Source organism: Peromyscus maniculatus, chromosome 19 (assembly GCF_049852395.1).
Source record: "Peromyscus maniculatus bairdii isolate BWxNUB_F1_BW_parent chromosome 19, HU_Pman_BW_mat_3.1, whole genome shotgun sequence".
Classification (NCBI taxonomy): domain Eukaryota; kingdom Metazoa; phylum Chordata; class Mammalia; order Rodentia; family Cricetidae; genus Peromyscus; species Peromyscus maniculatus.
The window spans coordinates 80,702,539-80,722,599 of record NC_134870.1 but is presented as its reverse complement, the minus strand read 5'-3'; the positions used below and the strand labels follow the sequence as shown (position 1 = coordinate 80,722,599).

Below are 20,061 nucleotides of genomic sequence, written 5' to 3'. Positions count from 1 at the left end.
TATATGCTAAACAGAGATGCAATCATTTCATGTCTGCTGAAGTAATGTTCTCGCTTAAAGTATGAGGGAAAAGCAGAATGCATTAACTATCAATGAGGTCAGTTTAGTAAAAAGTGTTTTGCAAGAATGGAAGCTTCACCAAATGTACATTGCTTTATATATTTTACATGAAAATGAGGAACAGCCCTATGTTCTCTCAGGAATAGCTTTTTGGAGAAATATTTTTCTTCAGTTTACAGCAAAGCATGAATTTAATACTTCAATAAATATGAAGATAATGTTATCACCCAATCATAGAAAACTCTGAAAAGAAGGTACAATCAAAAGTGTGGGATATGGCGAAGATAAGAGGCATATTCTATCTGCACTTTCCTTTGACTTTTGCTACAAGCTAAATGCAGTTAGGACTATGTCTAGGATCGACACAAAACATTAGTCTTAGCTGGATCATATGATAGAGTAGCACGTGACCAATGCCATACATTTGAATTCTACAATGGGAGTTTTATCTGATGGAGATATTTCTATACATTTGATGGAATTATTCTTTTTCAAGTATATCTCATTGTGGATCACTTAATGTCACTGTTGTTTTTTGCAGGGGGGGGAATAATAGAGCATGATTACTCCATAACATTCTTCTTTTTAATAAATATTTGTATTTTATAATTAATTTAATTTTACATATCAGCCAAGGATTCCCCTGTCCTCCCTCCTCCCATCCCCCAGTCTCCCCCCCCCAACCTGCCCCCCATTCCCACCTCCTCCAAGGCAAGGTCTCCTCTGGGGATTCAGCTCAGCCTGGTAGATTCAGTTGAGGCAGGTCCAGTCCCCTCCTGCCTACACCAAGGCTGAGCAAAGTGTCTCAGCATAGGCCCTAGGTTCCAAAAAGCCAGCTCATGCACCAAGGGCAGGTCCCAGTCCCTCCTGTGGCCTCCTAAACAATTCAAGCTCAACTGTCTCAATTATTCAGAGGGCCTGGTCCATTTCCATGGGGACTCCTCAGCTATTGATTCATAGTTCATGTGTTTCCACTAGTTTGGCTATTTGTCCCTGTGCTTTTTCCAATCATGGTCTCAATATCTCTTGCTCATATAATCCCTCCTCTCTCTTGCCGGTTGGACTCCTGGAGCTCCACTTGGGGCTTGGCTGTGGATCTCTGCATCTGCTTCCACCAGTCACTGGATGAGATAGTTCTATCATGACAGTTAGGGTGTTTGGCCATCCAATCACCAGAGTAGGTCAGCTCAGTCACTCTCCCAACCACTGCCAGTAGTCTATAGTGGTATGCCATTGTCTTAAGGCCAGAATTAATGAAAGCAATAAAACCTGAATGTAATCATTTACTCAAAAGTCCTTTCTTAGGACATTCCATGTAATGGCCATTTTCCATATTAAAAGGGATGCAGTCTCACTGCCTTGAAGCTCTGTAAAGGAAAAGAGGAAAACACCTTCCCAGATATGAACTACATATTGGCCTACAATTTTTGTTTGTCCATCACTTCTCTCCACAAACAAATCTATTTCTCACATACTTCCCCTTTCTCTGTTTATCTTGCTATTCCCACATACCTTTCAATTTTTAGTTTGAAAATCACCAACTTTCTTAATTTAATATTAGACATGATGAAATATTTGAGTTTATAGTATAGAGTTCAGAGCTTAAGCACAGCCACAAGCTAATAGGTTAAAGGTGCTTAATGAAAAAACACTTCTTTCATGGAGAGAAAAATATGGAAAACTTTATGGAACATTTAATATCTCTTCATCCACAAGGGATTTAATTATTTGCACATTCTGAGTAGACTAAGAAGTTTGATGTGTAAAACAAATGACAAAAGGCAATAGGTCTATATGACTTCCATTTGTAGTGAACTTCAGCTTTATAAGAAAGAAGAACTATATATGTACACACACACAGAGTAGCACAGAGTATAGCCTATTTGTAAAGTACTTTCCTAGTTTGCAAGAGGTCATGGGTTTTTATGAAACAGAGTTCACAGAAAAATACTAAGTGCAAAGAACAAATTAAACTAATATGCATAAAAACCAAAATATTTAAACATACAGAGCTTACATAGGAAAGTACAAATAAAAAAACATGGCTGCACTATTTGAAAAAGGACAGTTAATACTGACAAGAGGAAAGGGTGCTGCTTGTGTCACCGATGTCACCACACACAGACTGTCCAGGTTGTGTCACCGATGTCACCACACACCTGTCCAGGTTGTTCTAGGAAATAACCTCCCATTCAGGCTTATGCAGGAACACCATTTAAACTCAGTGGTCACACACGTTCAAAAGACTTGAAAGTAGGAAGGGCACTTGCTGGGAAGAAGAGGGTTTAGGCTTGTGCAATGGTGCAACTCACATCACTAGAGTGGGTTACCAAAGCCCCAGGCCAGAAGCTCAGTTCTGGAGAGAGGAGGGAGGGAGGGAGGGAGGGAGGGAGGGAGGGAGGGAGGGAGGGAGGGAGGGAGGGAGGGGGAGGGAGAGGCAGACAGAGACAGAGAGACAGAGACAGAGAGAGAGATCCCAATAAATCATATGCAGCAACTGACATCAAGAAGGCAAAGGAAAACAGCAATATTGAAGGCAAGAAATAAATTTAATACTCAATGTGATCATATGAGACAGCAGAGCAATTATCTTTATCTCCTTTGGGGGGGCACATGATATAACATTGAATTAAACAGGAAGAACTGAAGCAGTACTAGCTTGTTCAGACTATGGTCCGGTTGAACCTCAGAGTTCTGTAAGGGGACTTTGAGAATCATTGCTTGGAGGAACAAGCCAGACTCCATCCTGAAATGGTTGTTCTTGCATAGTAGAGCAAACTCTGTTCCCATTATGGGGCAGCTGTTCTCATTACTGGGCAGTTGTTCCCATTTATGGGGTGGTTGTTCCTACTTAGAAAGTAGTTTCATAAAGAAGTGATCTTCTTATAAGCTTCCTTGTTCCTAGAATCTAATGCGACCAGTTTCAGGTAATGACTTGAAGATTTTTCAGTATATTCCAGAAGTCAAGGAAAGGATGCTGTAAATATCCCTACAATTTTTGAGACTTTAGCTACTATTTAGTTACTATCATGGTGTCTTCATCCTTGAAGGAAGGACATTATCAGTTTCTAATAAATATTACTTAAATGACTAACATGCCCACATGCAGAGATGAGCAGGAATCTGACTCTAATGTGAGAGATACAAAATAAAGCCATAAATATCTCAACAGCACCAGAGGTAGTTACAATGCTTCCCATAATTAGAAAATCGGGGTCATTGTTTTTATTATGTGATAAAAGGCAGGATTTTTCTGCTTTATGTTCTATTGAATATTTTGATCTATATAAGACAAAAAAGAAGCAGCAAATCTGTCTTGATATCATGTTAATCAAGCCTATTTAGTGTTAAGGCAGTGTGACCAAATTCAGGAGGGAAGCATCATTTGACCTTGCTAGAGTTGGCCCCATGGCAGGAAAGAACTTGATATTAAAATCCCTGAAGTCAAGAAAACCTGTCACAGATAACTTTTTATGGGGAGTTTAAAATGTCAAAGCAAAGGTTGAAGTGTCATCCACAAAGAGCAAGAGATTTGATGGAAATCTATATTACATAGTTCTAGTACAGATTTATGCTGCATGGAAAAGTCAGAAACTTCTCTGAGCAGGTGCCAATGCAAAAGTTTGGATCCAATTTTCCTATTGTGATATTGGTGATCACCCCTAGATATTAAACTTTGTATCTTTATAAAAATCTGCAAAGTAGCTTGGCTACTTGGCTCCTGTTCTGTCATCAACTGAACCCTCATCCACAGTGACCTCATATTAGATCTTTAGTAGCTCATGTAAACAAAAGCCCACGAGTTTTTGTACTTTGGGATTCTGGATATATGGGAGCTACTCTGGTATTTCCACCAGAGAAAAAAAAAAGAATATCTTTTGAATGCAATGAAACTGGGAAGTAATCCAAACAAGAATAATGAGTGATTAAGTGATTGGAAAGATACTTTGTAGATGTGTATTGGTCATTTTTGTCATTACTCTGATAGCAAATCTGAAAGGGAGGACTTATTTATTTTGGCTTATGGTTCAGAAGATACCACTATCAACAAATCTATCACAACTGCGAGGTTATGGGACTCATATTGGTCCTCAGTGGTGAGAATGCTGAACAGTTGTTATAAGGTGTCAAGAAAATATTAAAGTCCTCTGTCTGACTGAAAGCAAAGCCAGCTAAAAGTCTCAAGTCCCACCTCCAGGCAATCTACCTCCTTTAGCAGGATCATATATTCTAAAGAAGTGGTTTTCAACCTTGCTAATTTTATGATCCCTTAACACAGTTCCACATTTTGTGATGACTAACCATACCCCTAACCATAAAATTATACTTCTTATCTATAGTTTTCCTACTGTTATGAAACATAATTTAAATAACTATTTTGCAAATGGTCTTAGATGACCCTTATGAAAAGGTCGTAGGACCTCCAAAGGGGTCATGATGAGAATCACTGTTCTAATTGTTGTACAACCTCCCCAAATAGTGCCACCACCTAGGGATTGAGTGCTCAAACATACAAGCCTGTAGAACACATTTTACATAGAAATCATGACAAGATCATGACACCTTCCTTCTCTTTGTAGTAAAGGAATCCCAATGCATACAAAAGTAATCCCATTCCCAATAAGTTAGGGATCTGACCTCCAGGCCACACATTTCAGAAGCAGAATCAGGAAAACATTAACATGCTTAATATAGTTTTTCTTTTAGTTGTATGCTTATTTATTTTTATTTTATATTTAAATTACTTTTCTAAGAAATTTTCATCAAAAACTTTACTCATTCTAAATGAGTAGTATTATGGTTAATGCATAAAAGCACCTGGGAAAATGGGAACTAGTTGCTAGAGAAATGAATCAGTGGTTAAGGGCACATGCTGCTTTTTCAGAAGACCTAAGTTCAGTTCTTAGCATGCACATTAGGCAGTTTATAATTGTCTATACACCAGCATCAGGGGATCTGATGCCTTCTTCTGACTTCTTTGGGCACACACACACACACACACACACACACACACACACACACACACAAAATAGATGAGAAATGATTGTGGAAAATTTTCTTGATTCCTCAATATAGCTTTCTTTGTTCAAGTCCTACCAGCTTCTTGGGGGAAGTTCAGGAAGCATTCTCCCACTATATTTGCCTTGTCCTGACACGTATGCTCATTTTCAGAGCTGGAGGCTGAGGAGTGGTGCAAACACCTTTGCATGGAATGCCTGGGGACAAGGCTGAATGACATCAGCCTAGGGGAGCCTGACCTACTGGCAGCTGGGGTGCAGCGGGAACAGAACGGTGAGTGACTACCTACTTTTCTACTGTGTCAGCCGGGCTTGAACTGGAGAGCTCCTCAGAGATGTCTCAGAATATTCATGGTTTGAAGAATTTATTTTCTTTAAGGATATAAATGCTGGTCCTGAACAAATTCCTGTGGAAGCCACACATACAAAAATATATGAGCAGAACAAGTTGAAAATGATGGATGGGTTATAAAAACAAACAAGGACAGTAAGTTTGGTGGTTAGAGAAGCAAGGTGAATCTGGGAAAAGTTGGGGAGGGGAGATAAAATAATCAAAATACAATATATGGAATTCTTAGAGAATTACTAAAAATATTGAAAAAAGAAATCAAACATCAACAGTATTAAAATTTTAGTGGTATAGCAACTAGAGAAAATTCTCATGTTTAATAACTCAGGTTCCTGTTTTCTTGTTAGTGACAAAGCCATAAGTCTAAAAACTTAGGTAGTTATTATGGTTTGCACATATGGATTTTTAATGAATAATATTTTTATCTTCTTTGATGTTTAATATAGATTATTATATTAACAAATTTGGCTTATCTGGATATTAAATCATTCAGAGTATTTGGCTAGTATTTCTACTGTTAGGAAGGTCGTTTATGTGTTTACCTAATACAATGCTGTTTAATTTCACATTTGTGTCTTTAATCTCATGATAATTTGAGTCTCATAGTCTTGATTAGTAATGCTAATTAAACCAGTTTCATCTAGTAATATATTGTTCAATGTGATGTTTTAGATTATGTTTGTAATAACATTTAATTAATCATCAGCCCATTTTATCTAACTGCAAAATTATCATCACAAGTAACAAATCTAGAATCACAAAAGTAGAACATTTTCTGTGATGTTCAATTAGTTTTATAGATAAAACTTGATCCTGCTTTTTAAAAGAATTTGAGGAGTTACCAGTAGCATATAAATTAATAGCATTGGTAAAAGCATGTCATGAGAGCACTTGGTGATTATAATGTTGTTGCTACTGAGAGCAATGTTGTTAACAAGCATCATTATCTCATAGTCTATTAAAAGACTATGTTTTCTTTGTAACTAAAATGAGAAACCAAATAATTTCTTGCTGACTGATCAAACACACACACACACACACACACACACACACACACACACACACACACCAGATGCTGCCTCTTTGGATAGTTTCTACAAAATCATCAATAAATTCCTATAACTCTTTTGCAGTGTTTTACAATATTTTCATCCTCTCCCGCACTCCGTCAAGTTTTCTGGTTGCTGTGGTACAAAAAAACCTCCATAACTGTGCTGTGTAACATACACTCCCCATTCAAAGTTTAAGAAGTTAAAGCTGTGACTGATAAATATTTTTCAAGAGCACAAGGAAATAGGAGAGATGAACAAATTGAGCTTGTGGGTAGAAAGACCATGTGTACCTAGTATAAACTATTTGCTTTCACATCAAATAAATGGAATTGCATAAGGTTTCCATCCAAATGGATAATGTAATCTTTTCAGTGTATTACAATTCTGTTTCAAATTTGATGATACTCTGGATTTGTCTGGAATCTGAAAGAAAATTTTCAATATGTACTCCGGGATATGCAAACATTAAATTATATGCAAGACCTTAATAAGAAAGCATAAGTTTTCCTCTTTAAAAGACCTTTATAAAAATAAAGTACAAGCTTTCTTTAAAAAAGAAGCATAAGTGAGAAAATACAGCAAAAGCAGTTCCTCTATAAACTTTATAACAGACGTGAAATTATAATACCACCAAAACTGAGAAGAATTTTTTGATAATCTTAGCAAAGCAATAGGTAGATGTGATTTTAATTATTATTTCACAAATATAATTTTGTCATAGTCATATATGTATATATCATAATCATTATTTGAATATATATATATACATGTAACAACAATTTATATATATATATATATATATATATAACAACAAATAATGAAAAAAGAGGCCAGGAAATTAATAGAGAACAAGGAAGGGTATATGGAACAGTTTGAAGGAGGAAAGGAAAAAACGATGCAATTACATTATAATTGAAAATACTACACAGGTGTGGCAATAGGCCAATATCATCTAGGCAATTCTTAAATTGATAGTCTTTCTTCTAAAATGACTGAATTGTGTTAATTTGACAGCTGAAGATAACTCTAATATCACTCTACAAGAAAATCTTACTTTGCCACACATTCTGGGAGGCACACAAGAGTACATTCTTACTGAAAAACTTCAGTATTTAACAATAAAAAAGAAATTTGTGGGTAGGGAGTATTTTCTTTTCCCATGAGTCACATTTCCCTTGACTACTAAGACCTCCAGAACAGCCATTGTTCAAAGTGCTAGAGTCTGCATGCATCCCTTTGTCTTTCATTCCTCTTAGTGATTAAGAGCAGCAAAAACATTTGAAATTTGCTATTCATACTACATGAGGACAATAAAAAAACACCAACTCAACAAAATAACTTTTCAAACTCTACTATGGCTAGATAATTATTAATAATTCTAGCAAACATGAAATTTGCATGTATTCCCCAGTTTTCTCCCTTCCTAGTCAGTATGTCTCTTCTATATAAATGGTGACTTGACTTGAGAGCTTCCCTGAGATAAATGCCAGGAAGCTTCAAAACTTTATGGTCAAGACTAAGGTGTGTTTCCAGCCACCCAGCACAGATCCTCTCCTACAGGTTTGATGGTAGTCTTGAAAGAATATGTGTTCCATAGACAGTTTACTCCCTTATTTTATTGAAAACTTATTTATTGAATACTTCTTGCTTTAGTTAGCAAATTAAGTCTTTACAATTTACATCTTTAAAGGTATTCTTTCACTTATTCTAAATCACTGCCCCAAACTTTTCAAGTATAACAAACTTTTAAAAGTAAATGGAATCGTTAACGTCTTACTACATGCTTGAAGTCATTGATTTTTGCACCTTTTTCTTATTGTAAAACTTTTCTCATACAATATATTTTGATCATATTTTCCTCTCCTTCATTTCCTCCTCAGTCTTCTTCATCTCTGTATCTATGCAATTTTATGTTCTCTCTTTAAAAAACAAAAACCAGAAACACACACACACACAAACTCCACATAAATGAAAACCAAAATATACAAGCAAAAGACAAAGCAACCAATACAAAAGGTCTACAAATATACATTTCAGATTGTTTTATCTTGGCCAATGCCTCCTGGGCTTGGAGCCTGTCTTGAAATATTAATATACCTGGTTAGATTCCACTGGGGAAAACTAAATTTTCCTATGCCAGTGGGTATTGTTGCTGGAAAATTTCTCTCCAGCTCCCACCAAGCCCCACCAGTCCTGGAGCCCACTTATAAAATAAACATACCAACTTTTACATTATTTAAACTGCTCGGCCATTAGCTCAGGCCTACCATTGTCTAGCTCTTACTCTTATACTAAGCCCATTTCTGTTAATCTATATGTTGCTACATGTTCCGTGGCTTTACCTGTTGCCTCTACATGATGCTCCTTGAATGGCAGCTGGAGTCTACTTTCCTCTGCCTTCATCTCCTTTTCCTCTCTCCTCTCCGGTAGTCCCGCCTATACTTCCTGCCTGGCTATTGGCCAAACAGTGTTTTATTTATACAGAGCGATATCCACAGCAGGGTATCAATAGCAGGCCTCTTCTTGATTAGGGCTGGGAGCTCATGTCCATTTGCCCCTCTCAGTGCTGGGACCACATTTCGCTTGAAACTATGAAGGTCATTTGAATGATGTTACAGTGTTTATATGTCCATCAATATCAATCACTCCTGCTATGCCTGAAAGACACTTTTATTTTATTTTTGAGTCATCCATCACCTCTGCCTCTTACAATCTTTCTGTCTCCTCTTCTACATAGATCGCTGAACTTTACAAGAGTATCTTTGATAAAGAATTCCCATTTAGTAACGAGTGCTCCGAAGTCTCTTGATCCCTGCACATTTTCCACTTTGGGGGTCTCTGTGTTATTTCTCATCTTCTAAAGAAGAAACTTCTTTGATGAGGGCTGAGTGAGGTGCTGACCTATGGGTCCAGCACAATGTCATTAGATGTCATTTTATTGTTATGTTACTTTCGCAGAACAATAGTATTTGGTTTCCTCCTAGACTCGTGGCCTATCTAATCTCAAGTGCTTGGCCTCTTTAGCAGTGTCAGATCAGGTTTCTATTTCATGGATTGGGCCTTAAATCTCATCACAAAGTGGTTGAAAACTCTTGTAACATTTGTGCCACTATTTCAACAGTATATCTCACAGGCAAGTTACTGTTATATGTCACAGAGTTTGTAGCTGAGTTGACAATTCCTTTCTCATCTTGTAGCCTCTGAGTACCTTCCAATACCATGAATGCCAATCAATAGGAATGAAGCTTCTAGTTAGGCATAGCTTAAGTTCTGTGTCCAATGAGATATGTAAGCATTCTTTTCAGCAGTAAGACCTTACCATCAGTTAGGTTGCAGAGAGTAACCAATAGCCATGGCAATAGCTGCTGATGTTTTGGAGTTTCCATGGTGGCCCTTTGGCCAATGTGAAGTTACTAATTTTACAGATTGAAATAAATCATTTATGAAAGATTTGCCATTACAGATTTAGTGGTTTATTTCCTTGTTATTTGGATATCAGATGATAAACTATATATAATTCTTATAAATATAATTGTGTTTTATGTTCAATCACATACTGAGATTTACACTGACCTTTTTCTCCTGAGAAATAAGGTCTATAGGCTTGCAGACTCCATATAAAATAAATCGCTCTAATGTAGTTTGTGGTGATCTCACACTGTTCTCTAATCAAGGAAAGTCAAACTACTTTTTTTTACTACATTTTTTTTTGCTTTCAAAATTGCTATTCTTCCTCTACTATTATCTGATTCTTCATACAATTTGATCTTATTTACTTACTTCTAGGCTAGCTAAGTATAGCTATTTATGCAAATAATTTTAAAGGTGAAAAATAATGTGGGTGCTGAGATAAAAGTGGTTGTTGGTTAAATTCTTCACTGTGATCTTTATCTTGTGCTGTCAGCTGCTTTCACATTGACTCAAATACACACCTCTCAGTGTCTCTCTCTCTCTCTCTCTCTCTCTCTCTCTCTCTCTCTCTCTCTCTCTCTCTCTGCCTGACTCGTGTGTGTGTGTGTGTGTGTGTGTGTGTGTGTGTGCATTTGTCTATTCTTCTCTCACACAAACCTATTCCATGACCTCCAACAGTGTTGCTAGGAGAAAAAAAGCATAATAAGTAGACATTTCTAGCTTTGAATTCTTCAAATTTCCTAGTCACCAGATCACAAGCACTACTTCAGATACCCAGAGAAAAGTAAGGCATTAAAAAAAGTTGTTCTAGAATGATGGCATGTATGTATAGGAAGTCATATGAATCTGTTGTGCAATAGTTTCCTCTGCGATTCAAACAATCCATCCTGCAGGAAAGCTCCTTAAGCAGGAAGATAAATGACTCAAAATAGCTTCAGGAAGTCCCCAACACTGATGAAATTCACTAGGCCTCTCTTTGCCAGAGTAAGCAATAAAATCTGGGAGTCCTTCTCAGACAGTGGAACCAAACTGCAAAGAAGACTGTGAGACCAGGCCAGCTGCCTGGAAGATGTTTAGACCAACTGAGTCATTTAGAAAGACACTCTCTAACCCGTTGAGATACCTGCAAGCTATACAGTGTGATCCAAGTTCCCAGGTTTTGTGAGCTGTCACCCCTGTAAGGGTGAGCTTTGGTGATACAGCTGACTGTCAGTGGTTTTTGCTCCTGTAAGTAACCTTTCACCCATATTTCTGTATAAACCTCACTGGATCACCAAGTTGGAATTTGGTCTATCTACTTTGGTCTATCATGGGAACTCTATCTGGGATGAGTAGAGCTATGTTTTGCATCTCACAACAGAAAAGTTTTGTCACACAACAGAATCTGAGGCTCTAGTCCATAACACATTCAAGAATTAATTTAATATGGGTGCAATTAAAGACAACTCTTTCTTAACATACAACACTAAAAGCATGAGCTATAAAAAGAAATCAGCCAGAATTCATCAAAAAATCAAATTTATGAATGCCAAAATCACCATAATATTTTTAGGTGAAATAAATAAAAAAAAGAAATCACAGATGGAGGAAATTAGCACTCTGCTGAAGCTGGCTTCTGCCAATTCACAAGAGCCTACTATTAGAGGCAAAAATATCCTAAGTGCTAGAAACCAGAGCTGTACTTGCTTCTGAGTGATGAATAGCTAGAACATGCTAGAAGAGAATGAATGTCCTGAGGTGACAGGAATATTTTGTGTCCAAGTGTATCTTAGTCAAAACCAAAAGATATAAACATTCCATTCATACATCACAATATGGAACAATATTCAAAAAATCAAGAAAATACTATAAAAAGTAATGACATTAAAATTACTTCCTACCTTCTTTATTTAAATAACACAAGAAAAGTTAATGAAAATATGAGCTAAAATATTTTTCATAAACATGATAATGAAAGGGCCTCATATTCAGAATTCCCAAATCAACAAAAGAAACAATGCAACTTTTTTTTTTTTTATCAGCCTGGTCAAGACCTTTAAAAGGCCCTCTGAATAGGTGAGACAGTTTTTTAGCTTAAACTATTTAGAGGGTCCCCAGGCAAGCAAGGGGATCGGGACCCATCCCTGGTGCATGAGCTGGCTTTTTGGAGCCCAGTGCCTATGGTGGGACACTTTACGCAGCTTTGGTGCAGGGAGGAGCAGGGGCTTGGATCTGCCTCAACTGACTATACCAGGCTCTGCTGACTCCCCATAGGAGACCTTGCCTTGGAGGAGGAGGGAATGAGGGGAGGGTTGGGGGGGACGGCTGAGGGGTGGGAGGAGGGAAGAGAGAGGAATCTGTGGTTGGTATGTAAAACGAATAGAAAATCTCTCCATAATAATAAAAAGGAAAAAAAGAATATATATGTAAATGAATTTGGAATTCTACTGTCAAGCAATTCTTGAAAAAGTTTTTGCAATTTAGCCCAATGATTTGGATTTTAGTGTCCAATGTATATAATAATCAAGGATGTTTAAACTATCTATACCTTATACACAAACATAAAGTAAATGTGGTGATATTGTGTTCCCCAATATATTGTGCACCCTAATAAATGTATCTGGGGTCAGAGAACAGAACAGCCGCTAGATAGACATAGAGGCCAGAAAATGATGGCACATACACCTTCAATCCTAGCCTTCTGGAGGCAGAGGTCCACCCGAATCTCTGAGTTCAAAGCCACACTAGAAACAGCCAGTCATGGTGACACATGTCTTTAATCCCAGGAAGTGATGGCAGGAACAGAAAAGTATATAAGGCATGAAAACCAGGAACTAGAGTTGGTTAAGCTTTTAGCTTTTGAGCAGCATTTCAACTGAGATCCATTCAGATGAGGACTCAGAGGCTCTCAGTTTGAGGAAACAAGATCAGCTGAAGATTTGGTGAGGTGAGGTTAGCTGTGGCCTCTTCTGTCTCTCTGATCTTTCAGCATTCACCCCAATAACTGACTCCAAGTTTGTTTTTATTAATAAGACCTTTAAGATTCATGCTACAATAAAGCCTATCAGTGAAACATAATGAAATGAGTTGTTTATCAAATTGAGATAAAAGTCATATTATTGCAGGTTAATTATATATTAGCAAAAGTTGGTTTAACTTTAGCATTTTCCAAATGGATAATCTCCACATAAGTTAAAGCATAGCCAAAGAGTGAAACATTTATTAAGAATTTTATGCTCATAATAGCATATGAAAGAGCATACACTATAATAAGTATGACAAAAATAATAGCTCATAATTCGTATGACTATGTTCATATGTTTATGTGCACTCTAATGAGGGTTAATTACTTCTACAAGGGATAATAATAACTGATTTTTTATTTTTCAATATTTTCCATAGTTATTGAAATAAACTTGATTTTTCAAAATTTAGAAATAACTGGGGCATTAGAAATTCACGAAGAATTTTAAGTACTGGTGATTAATTAAAGAAATGCAGGTATTCCAGTTTTTGAATTCACAGAGACCTGCCCGTGCATTGAGCAGACAGCAACAGGATGTGCAACTTATAGACACATTACAATCAAATAAATTTTGATAAATTCCTAGTTTAGGTAGGGATAGAATCACATTTTCAAAAGAGTTCTATAATTTTTGAAAAGCATTAGTTATATTTTTTACTGCTAATTATTTAAGGCTGTATCTAGATATACAATCATCAACTTCCTCAGTGCATATCAGTTTTTTAAGGTCCTGAATTAAGTGATGACTACTTCAATATCACTGTACAGTAGAAATATTGAAATAAGAATATGTAAAATATAAGAGGCTAGCACTGGCTTCTTTTCTTCTAAGAAAAGATGAGGTTAAACTTAATTCTTTAGCACTTCTTGCAACTTAAACAAAGCAGATTGTATCACACAATGGAGTGGACCCACATTCCAAATCAGATGGATAACTATACTAAATCTCAAGCTTTTGCTCATTTATTCTTGTAGATCCATATTGACTCACTCCTCAGTGTTTCATACTACACCAGTGTCTGATGCTTTTCTTAGATAGTACTGTCTAAAATACTTATTGATTTTGTATTCTTACAAAAATTTGTTTGCAAGTGGTATCTCATAATTCTGAAATAGCAACTATAGAATGGGAATTTGGGGCTCAAAAATGTCTGTCAGCCATAGAGCTGTGTATAATAAGTGAAAGTACTAAGTAATTATTTGGAACAGGGTGGAGGATTATTGAACACAATTCTGTGGATAGCTTTTATAGGAGAAGAGTAGAAAATGTAGACACTCCACCCCCTGCACTGGCAGAAAGAGGGGGAATATGGAGCTATTTGCAGAGTTGGGGATGTTGGTGGCAATGGCAGACAGGATGTTCACCCTAGTATGCTGCTGGAAATGCAGAGATCCCACCAAACAGACCAAGTTCCCAGAGCACCTGTGTTTGGAGCTGAAGTGGTTTCTATTTTTCCCATGATGGACCTAAGGTCTGAGGTTTAAAATGAAATCCAGCTCTTCATGATAGTCAAATACACAGATGCTGATCAGCCAGTGAACCACATTTCTACACTGATTGCATCAATCATGCATGAGTTTTCTTGAAAAACAAGTAGATACTTAAGGTTATCCCACCTGGAACCATTTTGACATACATGATCCACACCAGGATACTTGCCTAGCTGTGCAAAGTGTCTTCTGAAGAAAGAGAATGGGAGTATAGAGCAAAAGAAAAATGCAGGAGTGTGGAACCTGTGTGCAAATGAGAACTCCCATTAGGATGCACTACCCTGTAATGGTCTAGATATTGTGATGGTTCTCTGAAATGTTCTATTCATCCTCCAAAGGACAGTCAATTCCTGAATTGCTCATCATTAGGAATACAGCAACACAGAAGTAAATATAACCTCCAATTGTAGTAGCTAATTAGCAAGGATTCTCCACCCCCCCCCCTTTCTTTTCTATTCACTTTCCCAAGACAGACACCCCTACAAATGGAAGTTATAGACAAAATAAGATGTTGGAGCAAATGAGAATGGCTGGCTGTTGGGTTCCAAGCCACTGACTCCCCTGAGAGAAAGGAGGGTGAGATGTTAAATCCAGGTCACAGTAGCTGAGGAATTAATGGTGGCATAAAGATGAATCTGTCCTCTTGTCTGACAGTGAACTAAGAACTGAGCATGTGTTGCAGGTAACATCACGGATAAGAAGAGGATAATAATAGTTATTCTGGAGCAGCAACAGAAAATAAACTATTTTTTTAAAAGTACATCATGCTCAATCTGCATGTTTTTTGAACTAATTACAGGAATAATTTAACTTATATGCTCTCTTTTGTAAATATTCTTAGTTAATTCTTTAGAGGTATTTTAATAGGAAAGATGTACAAATAGTGAGTTTTACCTCATATAATCATAAGTAAATAGGAAAATATGTAAAATTCAAAAGCATCAACTTTTCTGGTTACATATTCATAATTAGTCATTTCACAACTCTTTATATAAATGTACATAATTCTTAGTTTTGTTTATTTATTAATAAAATATATATCTTAAAAATAAATGAGTGTTCTACTTTTTGCTATGGGAAACCATGGAACTGAAATTCAGGCAAATAGACAGAATGGAAACTACAGATAAAACTTAGTACAAAGAATTACTCAAAACCTAAGATCTAAGCAATGCCTTGTTTTGTGGGACTTATATTTCTGAGCACTATTTAAATTGTAAAAGGAAGAGATAATACCAATATAAGGAGTTCTATGGATGGAAATTATTGTTGGATTTAACCAATTTCTGTGGAAATGTAATGTTTTAATAATGTGTGCATCTCCTATCTTCTAGCTATATAGGATAACTAGCATTACATTTCATCATATCCAAGGCCACCACTTCTGAAGAAGAGGGAGAAATGGAATAGAATGGATAAAAGTTACCAACAATCAGCTAATGAAAGGAACATTTTTAGAAAAAAAAGTAATACATTGGTGCTCAACAAACATTACTCAAATTTATTCTAGTAAAGACAAACTAATGGTACCACTGTGCTATCACAAATGCACTAGACTTTGTCACATGCTAAGTGTGTGAAATTTTAAAAACCGTCTTTTTGAAAATGCTATTTATAACAATAAATTTGGCTCAGCAGATGTATCTCTTTTCTGGTCTGTTAACATTTCTACCTGTGTTTTGTATCTCTTATAAAAATTGAAATTATCATGGTGCCATATGAGAGGGAAGAGGTAGAAGAAATAACAGTGATGACTTTGGACAGAGTATCGAACTACCCTCCAAATTTACATCTCTCTACCTGCATGTAGTGCAGCTCTCAGATCTCATCAAAGAAATTTTTTTGTACAGTAGATGTTGGTTAATGTAGAAACTCAGAACTGGCTAAAGAATAGCAAATAAGTGACTGTGTATTACACAGACACAATTGAGCATCTGTATCACACCCCCTCCCCAAAGGCCAGAGATTGTAAGTTCAGAATGACTGACAAAAAAAACAGCATCTTTGAGACAAGAGAGAACCACTACACTCATGAACTCACATCAGCTGTCATTGTCCATATAAGAATTGCGTAAGATTAGACCAAGTAACATTTTAGCATTTAGCAAATGATGAACTTTCATAAAACCTTTTTTTGATATCTTTTCTTTTGTTCCAGTTGGCATGTAAAATTATTCTTTTCAAGTCAGTCACAAGTTATTTAAAATGGGATTAATGAGAAAATATTAGAGCATAATTTTGAGTGTGCAGGTTTGTCCTACTAGAACGTGGCCTAACATTTTACAAGCTTTGTTTTCTCTGCCATTATTTCATCCTTGGCCATATTTTAATATTAATTTTACACTTAAAATTTAACATTTTAATTTATTAATTTTAAATTTAGTATTACAAATCAACAATGTAACAAATATGGAACTCAAAGTGAAAGCTTTGGCATCTCCTGGAATAAGTAAAAACTCAGATCTTCCTGGTAGAGATGCCAAGGCTGGATGATGCCTTGATTCTCTGTTTAAATCTACATTATGGGTAGTTTTCAAGAACATCAAAGTCTAAAAATTGGTACTTGAATCATGAAAATGAAATATTTGCTCTTTCATTTTAAAAGTAACATTCTTTGACCATGTTTGAAACTACTCACCTCGTGCACTTATTCCACCTCCCTGAGAGTTTGTTGATAACTAGTACTTGTTTGGGCAGGTGATGTCATTGTCTTTATTGATGTGGCAGATGATGTCCTTGTCTTTATTGGTGCAAATACAGATGAACTGCCTCCACTCCCTTCAAAAATAAAAGTAGCCTTTCACTCACATTTGGACAAGAAAATCTAATTACATTTGTGAGTCACACAGAAGAAGACATGGAAGTAGGATGTGGAGAAGAACTGTCCAGGAGGAGAGGGAGACAGATGAGAGAGGCAGATGGGGTGAAAATGACTAAAATTCATCATACAAACATGGAACACTGTCAAACCAGAAAAAAATTTTAAAAGTAAACCACAAAAAAATGTAGAAGTGGCCATTGAAACCACCCATACTGAAATGACCTGTCAACAAAACCCGTCACAAATGTTAGTAATAATTATCACCATTTTAATTGAATCCAAAATTCCTGAAAACCCAGCCACTAATAGAGATAATGGGTTTTGAACATATGTAGCATAAAAATAATATTTCTAAAGGTAACTGCATTATTTCAAATATTGTAAAAAGTAGCATCAAAAGAAAAATTGGAGATTCTAAATCATAAAAACAAAATGTTAACTTGAGCTGTATGGTTAAAACATATTTGAGGCAAGGAAAAGTAAGAGACAAGAGAAAGAAAAGGAGACCCATTGGCAATACCACTTGCTTTGCATTGCCTACAGCTGTCTGGGAGATTGCTTTTGAGACAATTATCAAATCACACTTCATTTTCATATATAAATGGCTCCATAGTTTTGATACCTAGAACATTTTGTTACGTGACCCTTTTAATTCACTTATTATTAATTATCTCCAAGGTTCTGGAAAAGATTGATATTTGTTTCTCCTTTATAAAGTTTTATCATTGACATTTGATCACATAATTCTTTCTGTGAAAATGGAATGGTATTTTGGCTTTTTTGTGTAAGTTTCCTGTATTGTTCACTAATAAGGTTATTTGAATGTGTCTTACTTTTAAGAAAACAAATTGGATTATCTATCCAGGGTCAAGAATCCTAAGCAGTAGTAGTCATAATTAATTCTGTTTGCTTATTTCAATATTTTGGAGGAAGTTCATTTATAACATCATGATACTGATTCTTTATCTTCAGATTGAAATTAATGGAATGAAAAATAGAGAGGAATATTTTGCTTTCCACTTGTCAAACAGCAGTTTCTCTATGCACAAAAGATGCCACTGAAATATGATGAACTACAGATATAAATGATAAACTTCATCAAATGTGTCTTGAACAAAGAAGTATGTTCAACCTTATCTAGATGTCTGAGCCTTGTCATTGGGTTCAAGTATCCTTTACACAAAACTCTTATTTATTATATATAATCCCACTGGAAGGAGAAATATGGTGGGTATTTGACTGATGTAATACTAAATGTCTATTCTTTAAGTGGTTGAATGTAAGAATAATATAAGATATGGAATAAGTACATATTTCGCTTTTTCATTGTAGATAACTAATGGGGCAATGTTCTTAATTTTCAGCTATAACATTGATCTCCATTGCTATTTCCTTGGAAATGAATGTGAAATCCATATACATGTTACTTCCATGGGTCAGTAACCAAAGGAAAAAATGAAAACAAATTATCTTTTGTTTAAAAAATCTAGAACTGAGTATAAATGCATGCCATGTGGCTATCAATGTTCAAGCCTTCATGCTTAAGTTAATTTAACACCTTGGAATCTGAATAATGTTCTTTGACTCACAGAATCCTTACTTGATGAAATACCTGCCAGAAAAATTCTTATTATCCAGACAATTCCCACTGAGCACCAGCAAGCATTCAGTATTTAAGAACATGGCGTTATGATGGATAGCAACACATTTCAAAATGTGTCTTCTTACTGCAGCTGCCTCAGTGTGCTTTTTAAAATAATTAATTCAACCACACTGCCTCTTCAGCACTCTCCACAATTAAGTTATAATGTACAGAGACCTTGCCAGTAATTCTTAAACTTCTTATCATGATGTTATTTTTCAGTATGCCTCAATTTTCACATCTTCCATTCATTATGTATTTGTCTTTATTCATATGTCTTCACAGATAGATATTGATTACTTACTATAAACCAGGGATATGGTGCTAGGAAGCACACTTATTTTATTCAGCACTTTATAGGTTCTTTACTTCCTGGAACTTACAAACCCTTGTTTCTCAAAGTGCACTCAATGCATTTAAATGGGAATCAAAGGCTGCAAAACTTTGCAATAGCCTTGGAGATGCACAGAAAATTACAAAGCAAGGTTTAGAGTTACTGCCTAATAGTAGGATTTTCAACTGTAAATATACCAGAGTGAAAGAAATTATATATCTTTAGATTGCTTACCAAGGGCATGTCTCAAGTTTTGTAGAAGGCAGTAATGACTATCTACAATTACTGTATGCCAACTCTGACCCTGACTACATTGTTTTTACATGTACACTGGATAATTTTGCAGTCCCTGTGGAGTTAGGGAATCACTCTAATTGTACATAAAATACTTCAGGTCACAAAGGTGAGATTGATTCAGTATTTATTGGGTTTTTTTTTAATTAAGGGATTTTTTTATTCATTTTGCATACCAACCACAGATACCCCTCTTCCCACCCCACCAGGCTCCCCCCTCAAAAACAATCCCCATTCATTCCTCCAACAACGTATGGCCTCCCATGGGGAGTCAGCAGAGCCTGGTATATTCAGTAGAGGCAGATCCAAGCCCCTCCCCACACATCAAGGCTGTGCAAATTGTCCCACCATAAGTAATAGGCTCCAAAAAGCTAGCTCATGACTATTAGCAATAGTAGAGAGGGTGCCTGACCTGGCTTACCCCAGGTAAACAGATCAGTTAATACCCTAACTGTCATCATAGAGCCTTCATCCCGTAACTGATGGAAGCAGATGCAGAGATCCACAGCCAAGCACCAGGTCAAGCTCCAGGAGTCCAGTTAAAGAGGGAGAAGAGGGATTCAGTATTAATTCTTAAATAAATAA

At 36.2% G+C, this 20,061-nt stretch overlaps 1 protein-coding gene across 1 annotated transcript in view; it reads left to right on the top strand.

Moving 5' to 3' along the window:
• Dok6 (docking protein 6) overlaps positions 1-20,061 on the top strand; it is a 417,131-nt gene that overhangs the window by 253,206 nt on the left and 143,864 nt on the right. The window contains exon 4 of the mRNA XM_006989960.4: positions 5,233-5,352. Coding sequence (XP_006990022.1) covers positions 5,233-5,352 — 120 coding nt within the window. The remainder of the gene's footprint in view (positions 1-5,232; positions 5,353-20,061) is intronic.